This window comes from Halyomorpha halys, unplaced genomic scaffold (genome assembly GCF_000696795.3).
Source record: "Halyomorpha halys isolate HHAL.00 unplaced genomic scaffold, Hhal_1.1 Scaffold8.1, whole genome shotgun sequence".
Classification (NCBI taxonomy): domain Eukaryota; kingdom Metazoa; phylum Arthropoda; class Insecta; order Hemiptera; family Pentatomidae; genus Halyomorpha; species Halyomorpha halys.
The window spans coordinates 2,208,217-2,224,885 of NW_027111933.1; the positions used below are offsets into that span (position 1 = coordinate 2,208,217).

The 16,669-nt window shown below is 31.1% G+C and overlaps 1 protein-coding gene across 3 annotated transcripts in view; it reads right to left on the bottom strand.

The window, feature by feature from the left end:
* The window catches only part of Wwox (WW domain-containing oxidoreductase), a 15,697-nt gene extending 5,531 nt beyond the window's left edge, over positions 1 to 10,166 (bottom strand). The window contains exons 1-7 of one of the 3 annotated variants that reach the window (XM_067049869.1): positions 10,024 to 10,166; positions 9,851 to 9,926; positions 9,694 to 9,758; positions 6,138 to 6,374; positions 4,326 to 4,521; positions 3,927 to 4,112; positions 453 to 711 (exon numbers count right to left, since the gene is read on the bottom strand). In XM_067049869.1, the coding sequence (XP_066905970.1) occupies positions 453 to 711; positions 3,927 to 4,112; positions 4,326 to 4,521; positions 6,138 to 6,327 (831 nt within the window). In that variant the 5' untranslated portion in view covers positions 6,328 to 6,374; positions 9,694 to 9,758; positions 9,851 to 9,926; positions 10,024 to 10,166. The other 2 variants (XM_067049868.1, XM_014416130.3) reach the window with 2 other exon arrangements.
* Positions 10,167 to 16,669: the final 6,503 nt, after the last annotated feature.

The window sequence follows — 16,669 nt, forward strand, 5'->3', positions numbered from 1 at the left end:
TGATTATGTCGTTGCTTTGTTTGAATAGTAGCACAAAAAAAAGTGTTGTTGTTCTGTTTAACAAATTCCATATATTTTATCATAGAAAGTGGTTGCTTTATAACAACCCTACTAGCTTCAAGATACCATAAGAGGAAGAAACTCCAGACTTAAACTTTCCCCCCAAATAGTGAACAGAATCTGTTAAAATTGATATGGGACCAACTAGGTACCAACACAAATGATCTCTGGAAATTTCATGAAAATGAATTGATTACGGTTAATCAATTAAGGCCCAAACACAAATTGGACTACAGTCTGACAGAGGCGAAACCAACTTTGTACCTTTATGTTTAAAACGTAAAATACAAGAGAAAATTTTCGATTCTGATGAGAAAAGTATTTTTTATTACCTGCATTAATACAAAGGAAGAAGCAAAAGAGGAAACAATAAATAAATAAAATAAACTTACTAATGACTTGGTAAATGGCCTCAAAAGTGTAAAGAGAATCCTGTAAGGAAGCCAATATCGCGAAAGATTAGATGATACCAAATTCCCAGGATGAAGTGAAAAAACTGCTATTCCTTTTTTGGCCCATTTTTCTGAAAGTTTTCCACTAAATGCAACTTGGAGAAGCTTAGAATGGTTGTAAGCCATCATACTCCAATATTGTTCTTTAGATGGACTTAAAACATCTTCTTTTATCCTGTCACTAGTAATATTTGAAAACCTAAAACAACAAATAGAGGATTATTGTTTACTATTATTTTTGAAAATGTACTTTGTTAACTCTACCCTAAGGTCATATTAATACCCACTATATAAAAACAGAGAATTGATAATCTTACTTCATAAATTTGAAACTTTTTTTTTTTAAATTGATTAAAAAACCATCTCCTCTGTGGCTTAAAAACTGGTGATAATTGCAGATAAATTATTTAGTGGATTTACACTAATTTATAAACAAAAACACTATCAGATGAAATGTTAGTATTCAATTTAAAATAATAATAATAATAATAATAAATTATGCCATTTGCATGTCATTTCTGAAAATCATTACCACTTTTCTCACTCATTTTCCCTAGTTGATCACACATCACAAGGGCTAGCAACAACTGAAGCAATAGTATTGTCTTTTTCAAGATATGTAACTTTAATATATAACGGTTTCTTGCATACACTGGTTAAGGCCTAACTATGAAATGACTACTGTTTGCACTTCACTTAGGATGGTGAGGATTACTGAACATAACTATACATCTTATGTTGATGATCAGGATAATTTAGGGGAAACTAAAAATTACCCAAGATAAAAAAAAGTGATTTAGTGCTGGTAATGGAAAAAAAACGAGTGGACTGTATTGGAATTTAAATAATTGATTAGTGGACTGAATGGATAGATTTGAATAAAGGTACAGCATTAATCCATCATTGGTCGCTATGCGAGAATTTCTCTCACATTAATCGTTTTTTGGGTCTGGGTGCTGCAAGAGGGAAACTGTGGTTCCTATCTTCCTGTAATCTGCAGTTCACAGTCTCTTCCTTCTTTACCTTGCCCCCCCCCCCAGCAATCTAGCAGCTCTGAGTAAGTGTCCAGCCTTCTTTCCCTAACAATATACCCTTTTCGTGAAACATTATCTCACGCACAACTGAGGCTGCAATAAAAATATTCAAGTGGTGAGGATTTTTCTCATGTGTGCCAAGTGTATTTAATCCATAAAAATGTTTTTTTCTTGAAGAAAAAATTAACAGAACTAGGAAAATGTAGGTTTGAAGAGGCAGGAACTTGATTAGGTATGTATTATTTACCATGAATTGTATTTCGATACTATAAGGATATATTAGGGTGATCCTTATAACAAAAATTTGTCTTTTCATGTTTTCACTTCATCGTTGCACAACACCCACTATTATGGAGGGGTTTTGTGCATTCTGTCCTAGGAGAGCGAATAAAAAAAAAAAAAAGAATTTCCACCAGTGTAAAAGACCAATATGTCCCAGTTATACAGTGTTCACTTGCAACAGTTGTGCACAAGAGATTTCTTCACACTGAGTATTTTCTTTTTTAAGATTAGTGTTATGTTCTTGTAATATCATATATCTGTATTTTGATTCTTTTTATAACTTTGCCAGTCTCAAAATATCATTTTACATTTATTACTATTTTATAATTATGCTTGTTTTTTGAATTTTTAAAAACTAGTTTGCTCTTGCATCAAAATAAATTTTGTTTATACTTTTTTTTTTGGGCTTAAATAAACCTAATCTAAATAAAAATTTTATATTAAAAAAAAAATGTGTTCAAGAGCTCTAATTAAGAAATGTGAAAAAAAGTCTCACGAGCAGCCATCCGTTTTAAAATTGACCTAGTGACCAATAACGGGTTAACTTTACATTATATTTGACATAATGATAAAATTAAATACACAAAATGAAAAATAAAACTTGATACAAAAAAAAAGAAATTAAATTTGGCCTAATTGAAATGTTCTGTTTCTATTCTAACCTTTCCAAAGTAAAAGTTGAGTCGCTAAAACTATGCAGGAACAACCAACTTTCAACAGTAGAGGTATCAATTAATGCAAGGGTTTTCACTCAAACTGCTGCAAACAAATGCCTTGGTGAAAATATTTAATTTTTGCAGTTTAGATACAAAATCCATTATATACAATGAGAATACCATCATCTTATGCAACATCCATCATTTGTAGGCCATTTTTCTGGTTTTGCGTCATTTGTTTTGTGTGGTACTAGATTGTTGTTAATATATTTTACCATTTAACCACAAATTAAGAATATAAATATTACAATATTTTCTCAAAAGCTGATAGTGCTTTGGTGAATCAATCTTTAAGCAGGATATACTTTTTGACTCTTCTTTACCAATTTTTTGTGAGTTTAAAGAGGCATTGATGCTTCGCTTGTGGAGTCTTATGGACAATATTTTCATTGTAAGAAGTGTACAAAATTGAAAATTATATTTTCTGCAGTATTTGGAGCATACAATTAGGATTTCTTGGCAAGTATTATTTGGTTACCAATATTTTCTGAGAATATAGTTTACCAATATAAATTAGATATCTAATAATAATATTCTTTGTTAAAATAGTTTTGAAGATATTTGGTGTTAATATTCAATAACAAAATATTATTTTTAAAAATATGTAATTATGTATGTGGATCTTAATTTAATATGCAAAAAATGAAGAATTTCATGACCATTAATTAAACTAACAGCAAATGTTTACACATAGGTCTATTATTATTTTTTTTTTATTAGAAACTAAAAATAATCAAAATTTATTTGGGAATTATTATTGTTAATATCATTATTATGGTTCTAAGGTCCTACAAGAATCCAGGTGTCTTCCACCACAGACAACTAATCTCCACAATGTTTTCTATTTTCTACTTCATTACATAATATCTTGAATTGCAGAAAAATTTTTTTAAATATCGAAATATAATTTGTTTATGTTGTAGGGAGGGGCCCAACCTTTCCCTAAAATAAAAATCTATAAAAGCAAATTACAATATTATTTAATTTACTGTTCAAGATTGAGAAAATAACCTCCTTATTTTAGAATTAGTAGAATAAAAGAAGCCTTTGAAGATACTCTGGGGTTTGGTAGAAAATTTAATATATTTCAGTTTTGTTCAGACTAAATTTTTCACTGAGCTCCTTAGTTTTGGGGATAAAAACGAAAAACATAAAGTACTAGTTCTCTTATCCTTCCACCACTTAACCACAATTCCCCTACCTTCCACAGCTAAACCCAATGCCCAAATCTGTGGAACTTTTAAGGACATCCATGTTCTGTTGGTAGGAAAAAATATAGGATAAGTGGCTCCTTAATTTTTTTTAATGTTTGAGTTTTGCTTTATTTTGTTGCTAATATAAGTGGACTATAAGAAATTTCAAGTACAACAAAAAGCTGTTACCTGTGTGATTCAGATGATACAAAGACCACCCTCGATGGAACACCTCTAGTAAGAGCATCCTCCAATAATATGGTGAGGTATGCTTGGGATAAGTAGTTAACCTGAAATAATGTTTCATAGCCGTTTATGGTTTGACTATGTGGAATCGCAAAAACACCAGCATTCAATATGAGAATATCAAGTTTCCTGGAAAAATATATCAACATTAGAAACAGATTTTACCTTGTAATTTACCATTTTTGACTATATAAATTAACAAGGCAACAATTACAATGACCAACAAATAAAATGTTTTGTGCTCGTATATGGATATAAATAAGGACGGGCTCTTTTCCATTTGTAACCATAAACAACAAAAACTACTGAACCAATGTTTAAGATGTTTAATTATAAAATTACCCATATATAAGAGTATACTTTTCAGCAAATTCTTTAACAGATTTAAGGTTGTCTAAACACAGTTCCATTACATCCACTTTACAATCAGCCTTTTCATCTTGGATTTTTTTTGCTGCCTCTGATGCAGAATCTAGGGATCGGCAAGCCATTACAATTTGACAGCCATGAAGAGCCAAGCTTCGAGCTGTTTCAAAACCTAAAAAATGTATGAATAAATATAATAGGCTAGACTAGAGGGGTTATTCAAAGTAATAAATCTTCTCATATCAGAATATTTGTAAAAATGAATTACTGTCATTTTGACACATTAACATCTCATGAATAAAAAAAATTTTTTATCTGTTATTACAGATTTATAAAAACAGCAATACAATATCAATAAAAAGAAAAGTGATGAATATTATTTGTTACATTATTTTAATGTTTTGATTGAAATTAGATTAGCAACCGACATATGATTTCAAGATGGACATTATTTTTATCACCACATTATATTTGAAGTTTTGGTAAACCTAAGCCATATTGAGTCATTTGAAACTCTAGTGAATAATTTTCTCCTAAAAATAAATAACCAGTGGCATGAAAATAGTTAAACAAATATTAAAAAAAAAAAGTATTGCTTTTCTAAAACAGGGAATAAGTGCTGGCAATCATTAGAGTAACAACTCAAGAGTTAACATAGAACTGGACTGAACCTTAATATGCCAGGATATTTTCAATGCTGAAAAATTGTATTAAAGATTTCCTACTGGTTCAAGTGTTAAATAGTTATGGATTCACTTTATTTCACTTTATCCAGAGAACAGTTTAGAGAAAAATTAGCACATAGTTAAGGGTAGGCTCAGTACAAAAGTAAGCCTTAACCCTCATCCAACAACCAGTCCTACCTAAGTATAAATATTTATTTCATTCATGATTTTATTTGATTGTTATTAGTACAAGGAGTTTGGTTTTCCAAAAAACAGCTCAAGAATTTTTCGGAATGTCATTACCTTGTATTCATAATCTTGATAGCCAATTTTTTGTATATTTTTCACAAGAGAAATGTGTTTTATTTCATTGAAAGGAGTTACAAAATAAAAAAAAACTAACAAGTAAAAGGTTAGGTTTTTGGAATGTGTGAAATATTACATTGTGACTATCAAGAAAGAAAAGAGGGGAAATGCTATTCATAAAATTTAATAGCAATAATTTATAACATGTATTCAACATGGCTAAATTAAAAACCTTTAAACATGTTTTCTAACCTGTAAAAAATGTCTTTTATGTTTTGTTTTTTTACATTTTGGTGATTTGGTACTTAATTTTTGAAATATCCCAAATATAATAAAAAAAAAATTATATATCATTCGTGGGTAACTTCAAAATTAATTTCTTATAAGATAGCATCACTTCCAATTAAATTAGGAATGATCTAAGAAGAATGGTTATATAAACAGATTCAGTTCCTAAGTTTTTTAAAAATTAAAACGTATTCTGCAGATCATTAGAATGCTAAAGGACTTATTTCATAGTAAGTAATAAAAAAAAAAAAATAAAAAAAAAATAAAAAAATAAAAAATAAAAATTGAAGCTAATAAAGAAGACTTCATATTTATTTTGGTTGAAGTTGAGTGAACAGGAATTTAGTTAGATTTCAATTGTATTTTAAAATAAGACTAATTGGTTTTTGTTTATCAATGCAGTTCATCACAAAGAATATTATATCTTTCAGGTTATACCAAATCCTACTGCACACAGAATAGATAGTAAATAAATAGAATAACTTATTTACTACAGAATCCGTCTTTTATGGAATGAATTTATACTAACCAATGCCACAGTTGCAACCAGTGATGACAGCTATTTTCCCACTCAAATCTCGTCCATGTAAAACATCAAGAGCATTACTCGATGCATCGAACTTTTGTCTAATGTCCATGGGGAATTCTTTTTCTTCTGTTGCAAAGGCTAACCTAGGATCACTATAGGTTACAGTCTTGCTTTTATGATCAGCAAACATTACTTTTCCATTTTCATCAACTATCCTTTCCCAACCATAAGGAAGATCTAAAAAAAAAAGTGAACACAGTGGCTAATTTCAACTTAAGATTATTTTTAAATTGCTCAGCATATCTGTGATAAGAGCCTGACTTTATGAACTGGCCAACCTTGAAAATAGTAACAGACAATGCAGAAATAATTCTTTTGTTTAAAGATATATTGTATGTATATTTTTTATAAACCTTCAATTTTTTAGATCTTCTAAAATTAAAATCTTTACTTTCTTATATATTTGACCAGTATTTTGTCAGGTTTAATACCCTTCAGTACACATTTACAATTAACAAAAACCCATTCTAGAGAGGCACTCAAAATATAAACGGAAACATTGCAGAGCTAAATAATTAAATAAATAAATACCTAAATAAATAAATCCTAACCTATCATAACCTAAATAAATAGTATATATATAAATAAATAAACAGTTGTAAACTATTTTTGTTTCACTTTTGACCTCAACCCTGACCATCTTCTTATATATAAATAAATACCTTGGTCTGTTATTACCAAATTTACTTCATGAAGTTTAGCACAAAGAAACGGTACAATCAGACTTCAGTTGAAGTCTTCAAAGAAGTATGCGCAACTGTACCAGGTGAAATATATGAAGAACAGTAAACTACTAAGGTGGTAAAAGTATGATTCTCATTTTATTTACTTATATTTCATAAAAATTGATAATTGCGAGTTAGACTTCTTGGTAATACCTTTAAAATTATTTAAATACATACATATGTGGTGATACACCCTGTTACAGAGACTACACCCCATCTAAAAGTCTTCACCAGTTATTTTGATAAATTGCTGCAGCTCTGCAGGTTTAAGCCCCAACAAGCTGTGCATTCATTCGCACTCAGTCCTTTTATCTAATGTTTGGACTACAAAATAGCCTATTCACATGTAGTTTTTTAATTAGCATCTTCTTGGGTATCTTATAATCATCCATTTGTGCGATATGGCCACCCCTCTGAAGTTGTACCAGATGAACCTATTGAGGGAGTATCTTGTATAGTCCTGTGAATTCCTCATTTTTCCTTATTCTACAGGTACTACACTCTCTGGTTAATTATTTATTAAATTTAATTAAGTAATAATTATTCAGTAAAACATTATTATATTTAATATCCTTTATGTTCCAGAGCCTTGTTGCCTATTTACAGAGAGTAAACATTTTGCAATATTTGTTCATTAATAAATTTACTTTAACTATTACTTTATCACATTTTTTAAGAACTAATTTAAACAATATTACAAGACAAAAATAATTACCTTGATTTTAACTACGATTACACTCCTACTGGTTATGGATATAAACAATCATTTTGCTTTGAATTAAGTTAAAACATATTAAAACCAATGAATATTTGAGGAGTCCTTGTCAGTTCTATACCTTATCATAAATATGTTTAAAAATCAGCTTTTTGGATATTGACCCTACTTATATAGAAGAGCTCTTATCTGAATTAATTTAAATTATTCTGAAATATTATATATATAATTATTATTTAAATTGTTGATTTGTTTTGTTGCTAACAGTATTTTTAATAATATAATGGTTCACATCTCTATGTATAATTGTTCTATTTTTTATTGTGGATTTATTTATAGTCAATTTAATTTATGATATAAAACAAAAAATATATAATCATATTGGTAAAAAAATTAATTTCTAAATAATATATTTTTTAAAAACCCTTTAGTTTTCAAGAAAAAAACAAAAACTGATGAAGATGAAAGGAATATGGTCCGAGTGCGGTCAAAAAAACTCAAATAGTAGAATTATACTATTTTATTGAGCCAACGTTTCGCCCCACGTTGCAGGGCTTCGTCGGGGCTAAAAAAGATACAAACACATAGTTACAAAAGGAAAAAAAAGGAAGAGGAAAAAAAAAACATAAGTGTAAAATAACAGGGGTATAAAATGTAAAAAAGTAAGATATAATAAGAAAAATTAAAGGTTGTAAATAGTAAATGAAAAGGGTAATAGTAACAGATAGATAAGAAAAGAAATATTAAAGAAAATACAAATAAAGAGATGTAAAGTAAACATGATTTACAAATTATTTTCGTTATTGTGGCACAACTGCCGTCCCCACTCCTCCCAATACCAACGGTCACTTTTGTTTTGACTGCCATCAAAATAGGTATGCATTCTGTCTCATCATTTGATTTGTATTCTTTTTTCTTTTTACATCTCTTTATTTGTATTTTCTTTAATATTTCTTTTCTTATCTATCTGTTACTATTACCCTTTTCATTTACTATTTACAACCTTTAATTTTTCTTATTATATCTTACTTTTTTACATTTTATACCCCTGTTATTTTACACTTATGTTTTGTTTTTTTTCTCTTCCTTTTTTTTCCTTTTGTAACTATGTGTTTGTATCTTTTTTAGCCCTGACGAAGCCCTGCAACGTGGGGCGAAACGTTGGCTCAATAAAATAGTATAATTCTACTATTTGAGTTTTTTTGACCGCACCCGGACCATATTCCTTTCATCTTTACACACGGTCAATCAATAATCTTCCAGTATGTCCAAAAACTGATGAAGTATGTATTCACCTATTCCAATATAATTTTCTCATAATATTAAAATTTATGGTAAGAATTGTTAGGTATCTTGATTTGAAAATGATGAAATGGTTAGGGTTATTTGTTCAACTTAAAAGACAATTAACAAAAAACAGTCCAAACTATAAAAGCCCAAACAATAAAAGACATTGATGCAAGTTTTTATATTTAACAAAGAAATTTGACAGCTATTTTTTAATTTATGCTGTATGAACTGCTGATTTATTTTTTTTCATTATTAATAGTTCAGCAAAATTCAATAGCTCCAAGTAAATTTCAGTTATTAACTCATACTTACTCAATAAATTAAGTGATCTATAACTGGATCTTTGTTAGCTGACATTTGACTTGATAGGGACAGAACTTTATTCAGATAAAATATAAATAAATGAAATTAAAAGATAAAGAACTTATATTCTTAGATATCAAAATAAACATAGCACAAAATATCACAAATATACAATTAGTTGCGACATTGTACTGAAGAGTCATGGTAGAAATAAATAATGACTCAGATCCTTCATTATATATATTAAATATATTGATATACATATAGATATATAGGTTGACTGTAGATTAATATGAGAAGATGGTCACAGAGAGATCACTGACTTTTTTCTCCCACTATAGAAAAAAGTTATATGAACTGTTAAACAGCATCAACATTAACACATCGAATGGATTAGTATTTATAATATAAATGGTCTTTAATAAAAAATTTAACATGAATCATAAATAAGAATTACACTTACCACCAGACACACGTTTTCTCTGTCCAGTTCGAGGATGATTCCACTGAGTCCCTTTTGTGTTATGACTAACAAAACAAATAAATTTATAAAAAATAAATTTTTCACAAGTGCTGGTATATTTTGACAGTGTGGGAAAAAAATTATGTGATTAACCTACTTTACGTAATATACACAACCATCAGATGTTGTTCTCTCTTCCCAGCCAGGAGGCAGTTCGTCTTCACTGTCAGAATCTGCGAGGTAAGATGCCATTTAACAAAGATAACAAATATTACTTATCATAACCTACAACAACAGTAACCTCCCAATAAATAAACAAAATGACTATACTATTACACAACAGATAGCGCTGGAGTCAAGAAGGTTTGTCCTGAATGTATCAAACAAGCTCGAGCGGCGGGCACTTCAAAACTCACTTTTATACAGTGTAGTAAACTGTATATAAAATATTAATTTCATGTTTTATAAGAAATATAGGTATGTGGTAACACTGGGAGGAGGTTAAACAGATGATTTAAATGAATTAATTGAAGCGTGATTTTTATGAGTGTCTATTCAAGTTTATTAAATTAGTGTATTAAAGTTTATTTAATTGATTCAATTCAGTGGTTCTTATTTAAAAGAAATCCAAATACAGAACGCTACAAGTCAGTATAAATCCGATCTATACCCAAAAGGATCCGTAGAAGGGTTCATTCAGTCCTTTTGAAAGAGCATAGCGAGCGGTGGTTGACAGCTGTGATCTAATTAAAGCAGTAATATTAATAGTACCAGTAGGAATTTAAAACATTCGAAATTCCCGCCATAGGGGCTTGTTTTGTACAATGGAATTGTTTCGAAACTTAAATATTTCTCGGGACGGAACATCAATGAACATACCAAAAGCCTCTTACCTAATGGTTAACTGGCTTACTGGCTATGGAGAGTAAGCGGGAAGAAGGTGAAAGCTTCTTTCCAAACACTTTGTAATCTATCAGTTTAACGGAAAAAATAATTCTATCAAAAATGAATTTTCTATAAAAAGGTCTGGCCTTCTTTACTTTTTAGAGTCATAGGTTTTGAGATAATTAGATGGGAAGCATTATCATGTATTTGTTGCAGAAGCGATCCACGGAGCTCCTATTGGGAAAATATTGGGTGGGGAAGGAGTGCTCTCGAGGTTGGAAACATGAGCTGGAATCAGGCTAGGTTGGTGTCATCTTGTACTTGAGCTTCTTTATGATGTTTAGGCTATATCATGGGTATATGCTGCAATGTATAAGATGTACAGATAAGATAGTTCTTGAGTGCAAAATCTGTTCATGAGCTGTTAGGCGACATATAATAAACGTTTTGTCCAGAATGCTGTTATCTCAAATTTATTTGAGTATCGATACTTCGGTTTTTGATTTCACTGGCAATTTTTTGAAGGAGTTTTCTTCAATTGAAACAGTAAATAGTTATTTACAGAGAAAATCTTCAACGCAACTTGATAACAAATTTTCAAAGCAAAGAAAAATGGGTGTACTACTGGACTATGGGAGCAGTATTTTGAGGTAGATGTTGGCCGTAATGAGAATGTCAAAAATTCTGAATGTTCACATGCAAAGTATTCGACTCATAGCTCCATACTTTTATTAGGATGGTCATTTTCATTATGGAAAAGTGTTATATTTTTACCTTCAAAGTACGTTGAAAGTTTTATCCGTCATGAGTAAGACAAATTAGATTAAAAAATAATTTTGATATACAATATTCTTAAAAAGCTTAGCTGGTAATTACGTATTGGGGACGACTGTGAAACAACTAATCTCAATTCGACAAAGTTATCTAATATTTTATCGAGATGAAATAGTGTTTGAGGAGAGACCGAGTTCGCAATGAAAGGATTCGTCAGGAGTTGCAGATAGCCCCACTGAAAGAGATCCTGGAAGCTCGACAGCTGAAGTGGTTGGGCCATGTTATCAGGAACACAGAGGTCTTTTAAAGATGATGAACTATGTCCCAAATGGCAGAAGACCTAGGGGCCGCCTGTCATATTTTGACTACATTGAGCGATTCTGTAGGGCGAGGGGGAAGAAATTCGACAGGCAAGGAACCTAGCGAGAAATAGGGAAGGGAAGAGTGGAATTCCTGGCTGAATGCTCCTCTACGCTGATAGGCACTAAAGAGGAAAGCAAAAGAAGAAGAAGATTAGATATTATTATATTAGATTATATTATAGATTAGAAGATAAGATCGTGTTTGTCTGTATCGTTTATTTACGGAAAATTATATTGTATTCCAGATAAACTGGTATCTTAGTTTGTAGATGTAACAGAAAAAGTGAAAAGACTGGACCTGATTTTTATAAACCTTAATAAAGTATACCAATAGGAAAAAAATAGTGTTCCTTCTTGACAGTTATGGACATCTATAGTCTAATCTCTAAATATCTAATTCAGAAGCCTCAGAAAACAGAAATAAGTTATTAAGAACACATTTTTGCAATGATTCAATCTATAATAAATAAGGATTTTACAATGTTGGTCCTCGACACTCCACACACAGATAATTTTAACTGTAGTCAGTGTAAGTTCCTGGTACCTAATACCAAGTTTTTTAATTGAGCCGCATTCATAAAATCACATTGGGCTCCGGTGTCAATCTTCAATGTAACCTCAGATTCTTTTATGGTCAATTGAGTTGAGTACCATTCTTAACCAGATTCTACAAGCTGTTTATTAGATATTCTTCTTTTATTAAAAATAAAAAAGTTATCTTTGAGGCGATAAAAGTAAAAAGAACTCAGGTTTAAGAGAGGTATGGCCACGTGAAAGAGATAAGTGGCGCTAAGATACCAAGGCTGGTGATGGGTTGAGAGTCTGAGAATGGAAGGGTGAAGCGGTGGAAAGTATGTCTGGACTACAGAAATCTGCTAAGACAGTTTAGTAGAGAAATTTTCACAGTGAAGAAATTTCTTCTAAAAAAAGAAAAAAGATAATAGATATATATGTTAAATTGATATTATGGGAAGAGGTTTTAAAGATGGAAAAGAGGGCAAAATAGAAAATTGGCATTAAATACAACTAAAGAGTTAAAAAGTGAAATATAAAGAGTAAATAAAGAAGAATGAAGCAGCTTATTTTGGTTCACATCAATCACTAATAGAATAAGGTATATTCAGAAAAGTTTTTCATAGGTAGCAATATAACAGGAGACAAAGGAAATATCAAAGTACAAGTGATGCGCTTTATGTGTGAGAAGAAGCAAAAGGGAGAAGAAAATTAAAATCATGCTTTTGCCAGTTGTTCAGCTTTACAATTGCCCAGTATGTTCTTGTGTCTTGGTATCCAGATAAACAAAAATGTACAGTCAGTTTAATTTAACTTAAAGATTATTTGAAATGTGAGTATTGGTATAGGATAGGTGCTGTATATACGTTTTTCAATTATGATAATGAGCTCATAGAAAGAACCTGAGAATAGTAAGTAGGGTATTATTTTTGTTTATTCCATAATAGGTCTTCCGAAATACCAGGTAAATTGCTATCAGTTCAGGAATTTCTTTCAGAGGGAGGCTTGTTTGTAATGGCGTACCCAGGACCAAACGGAAGGCAAGCCATGGTCGTTCAGGTTGTGAACACGGAAAAGATGAATGAAATCAAAATGTTTAGAAAATTATACATAATGATAGCAGTGTTTTTTTAGGTATTGAAATTAATGGATTGAAAAGAAAATTTAATTTTTATTAAATTAATACATTTTTTCACTTTCAGGGGAAAAAATGATTGAAAAGTCATCTATTATTGCTGCGGCTCTATATCATATCTTTATCTTTATCTTTGTATCTGTATTGATTTTTATTATATTTTGTTTCTAAGTTTTATGACAGACTTTTGTGTCTTGTTTTCACTATAATCAAGACTAATTATTATTGACCGAAAATATGTCAACTGTTGATTTTGAATACTGTTTTATTTTTACCTCATCCACTGATGCAGTACTGCAAACTAATGCATGGTTACAAAACAAGAACGCAGGAAATTACACATTAAAAATTTGATATAATAATTAATATATTAATATTAATACCTGGTTTACTGCTATACTAAGGCCACACAGACATGTTCGACCAGCCGGAAGCCGATCGTAGGAGGATAAAAGAATCAGCTCCCCTTCCTGTTGAGCCGGAAGATGCCATCTCTTAATGTTAGGCCGAAGAGGAGAGAACAAAACAAGCCATATTTTATAAAGGCTGGCTCCTATCAGTGCCCGATATCTCCATAGTGACCTGAGCCGATTGGGAGCAGAATCGGCTATTATTTACGTGGGCAATGGGTCAGCCTAAGATACTGCCTAAATGCCTCCTCCCTTCCCCTCCCCCTTCCCACTAACTGACCCAATAGTACCCACTAAAACAGCCAATATCGTTCTTTCTGTCCTAAGCCGTTATCGTTCTTGGTTTGATAATTCTTAACATATCTAACTACTAGGCTTTTTGATAATGAGTATGCTAATATGATAATAGCTTACCCTCTAGTTCAATTTTTGAACGATGAAAGCTCAAAATTTTCTTGATTTCTTAAAATTTCAGTCTCATCTTTACACGAACAATCTAAATGCCCATCTTTGGTTTTACTGTCATTCATAATGATCGTATAAGGGATCCTTTTATGGGAGATCACTTATTGATTTTGACGTGGTACCGGCGTAGAATGTAGTAGGGATTAAATTATTTTTAAGTAAGTAGAGTCAGGGAAGTACCAAATGGGGACTTTTGCAAGTATCAGAACTCTGGGACATTTGAAGTAGATTATATAAATAAATCAGTTGATAGTTTATTTTATTTTTCATTCACTACCTTCTTAGTGTTATTAGGCGTGGAGTGGCCTCGTTCCATTTCTTGTATGTCTTTGTCTTGTCATTCTTCAGAGTTGATCTAATAATAAAATCATTTAAATGTTTTCATTATAGATAAGTCTTGGCCTGCGAGATGGCGTTTTACTAAACCTTGCTTCCATCAGCCAGCGGGCCCTCCGCTTGTCTCCCTTCTTACAAACATGGCCTTACCATTTCGGCTGACATTCCTAGAAATTCCAAGAATAGTTAAACATGTGCAACTAATAGTTTGTCTAAGATTCTTTTATTTTCATGAAGAATAAATCTGTCTTCATAGTTTTTTGATTTGTTTACCTACATTTTTTTTGCGGTTGGCTCTACAGACCTAGTAGATCTTTGGCCGTCCGTAGCAGCCTTCTCCACGTCAACTTACCTTGGGCTACTGCTTTCCGGTTTGCTGCATGCAGCTCTTTCGCATCTTTGTTGATTCTGTCTTTCCATCTGGTTTTGGCCTCTCCATGGTTTCTTGACTACTATAACGGTATTCATTGTTGTGTAGTAGTCCTGATGGATTGCTTCGAGCCAAATGCCCCGCCCATCTTAACCTCCTTGCTTTCACATTATGAGATATTGACTTACTAGTCTTTGCAAGCAGTTCTCGGTTAGTTCTTCTCCATCATGTGTTAAGGCTATGATAAGAGATCGTTCCTGTAATTGTACGGTGGACTTTCAGTTCAACACTCTCTATTCTGCTTTCTAGTGTACCTGTTATATCAAAGCTGGTATAATTATCATGGCATTGTATACTCTTAGTTTCAGATATTTAGATATGTGAATTTACATATCTAATTTAATTTAATATTAATTTGAAAACGGAATTGATCATTGCATTAATAAGTAAATAATTTGTGTGTTATATTTTGATGTATGAATTTAAAAAAAAAATAGTGCGTTAAATTTTTTATTGTAAAGACAATGTTCAGTCGATAAATATTATCATTGTCAGTCATTATCATTATAATATATGAATAATCCTCGCAGATTTCATTTAATATTCTCTAACTTAAAAGTCATTTATATATGAGCAGATCTTTTGCAGGTAACGTTCGGGAACGCGCGTTTGTTGCATTGCTATCGGTAGAAGACAGGGAGGGGTAGAATCTGTGGCCCATAGCGGATAATATAATTGAATCTGGGCTGAGTGAGTAATCTCGACTGATTTATTGCTTCAACCTCTAACAAGGACCGCTTAATATTCTGATTTATTTCCACAATCCTGCTCCTTTACTCTTCTTACAGCTCTGTTTAGCAATATAAATGAGAATCTTAGCTCCTTCTTTGATATTTATTAGTTAATTAAAATTTAATTTAGAAAAAAAATCTTAAAATCCGTGTTATATTCTATAAACTGTTATCTGATAAAATCATTGTTTTAAGATTTGATAAAAGAGAAAAAATCATAAAAAGAGGGACAATTTAGTTGGAATAATATTGGAAGATTAAAAATTAAAAAAAAAAAATAATTATCTTAACATGCAGTAATTATTGGTTATTACAGTTCTATTCAGAAATCTTCAATACTTTTATTTATACATCCTAACACTGCCCTGTGGGCAGTACAGGCATGCAGCTCCAGTTTGCTTAACAATGTAGCAATTTCCAATTTTGAAAACAGTTGGTTGTTATACTACTGTTATCCTTCTTCTGTCCCTCCTCTGCTTCGTGGCATTCTAGGAGCCGGTCCTCGTCACCCTGGGTTGAAGTGAGAACTTTTTCATCCGTACACAAAACTTTTGTAATACAAGTAGTTATTTTCAGGTACTAGCTAACGGACTCGGAAAGTTACGATCAAAAACAAAGTGAATACAGACTGTGGGAGAAGAGATCGACTCGTTCGGGAATGAAAGGTAGTTGCTACCCCGGAGATGTATCTACCCACAATTTTATCTATATTTCTTCCAGATACCACTTAATTTGGGGTAGTTAAAGCTAAATTCAGTGTTTGCTTTTATTTGGTCACACAGATTCGAGTTAATATTATAACTAATTAATGGTAAAGTGTTTAAGCAACGATTTCAGATAAATTATTTAAAACAAAATAAAAAATAAATTTCGTGGTATATATAGTACCGACGGTTTTTAGAAACATGTATCAAAGCTGAAAAAAATACGTTAAA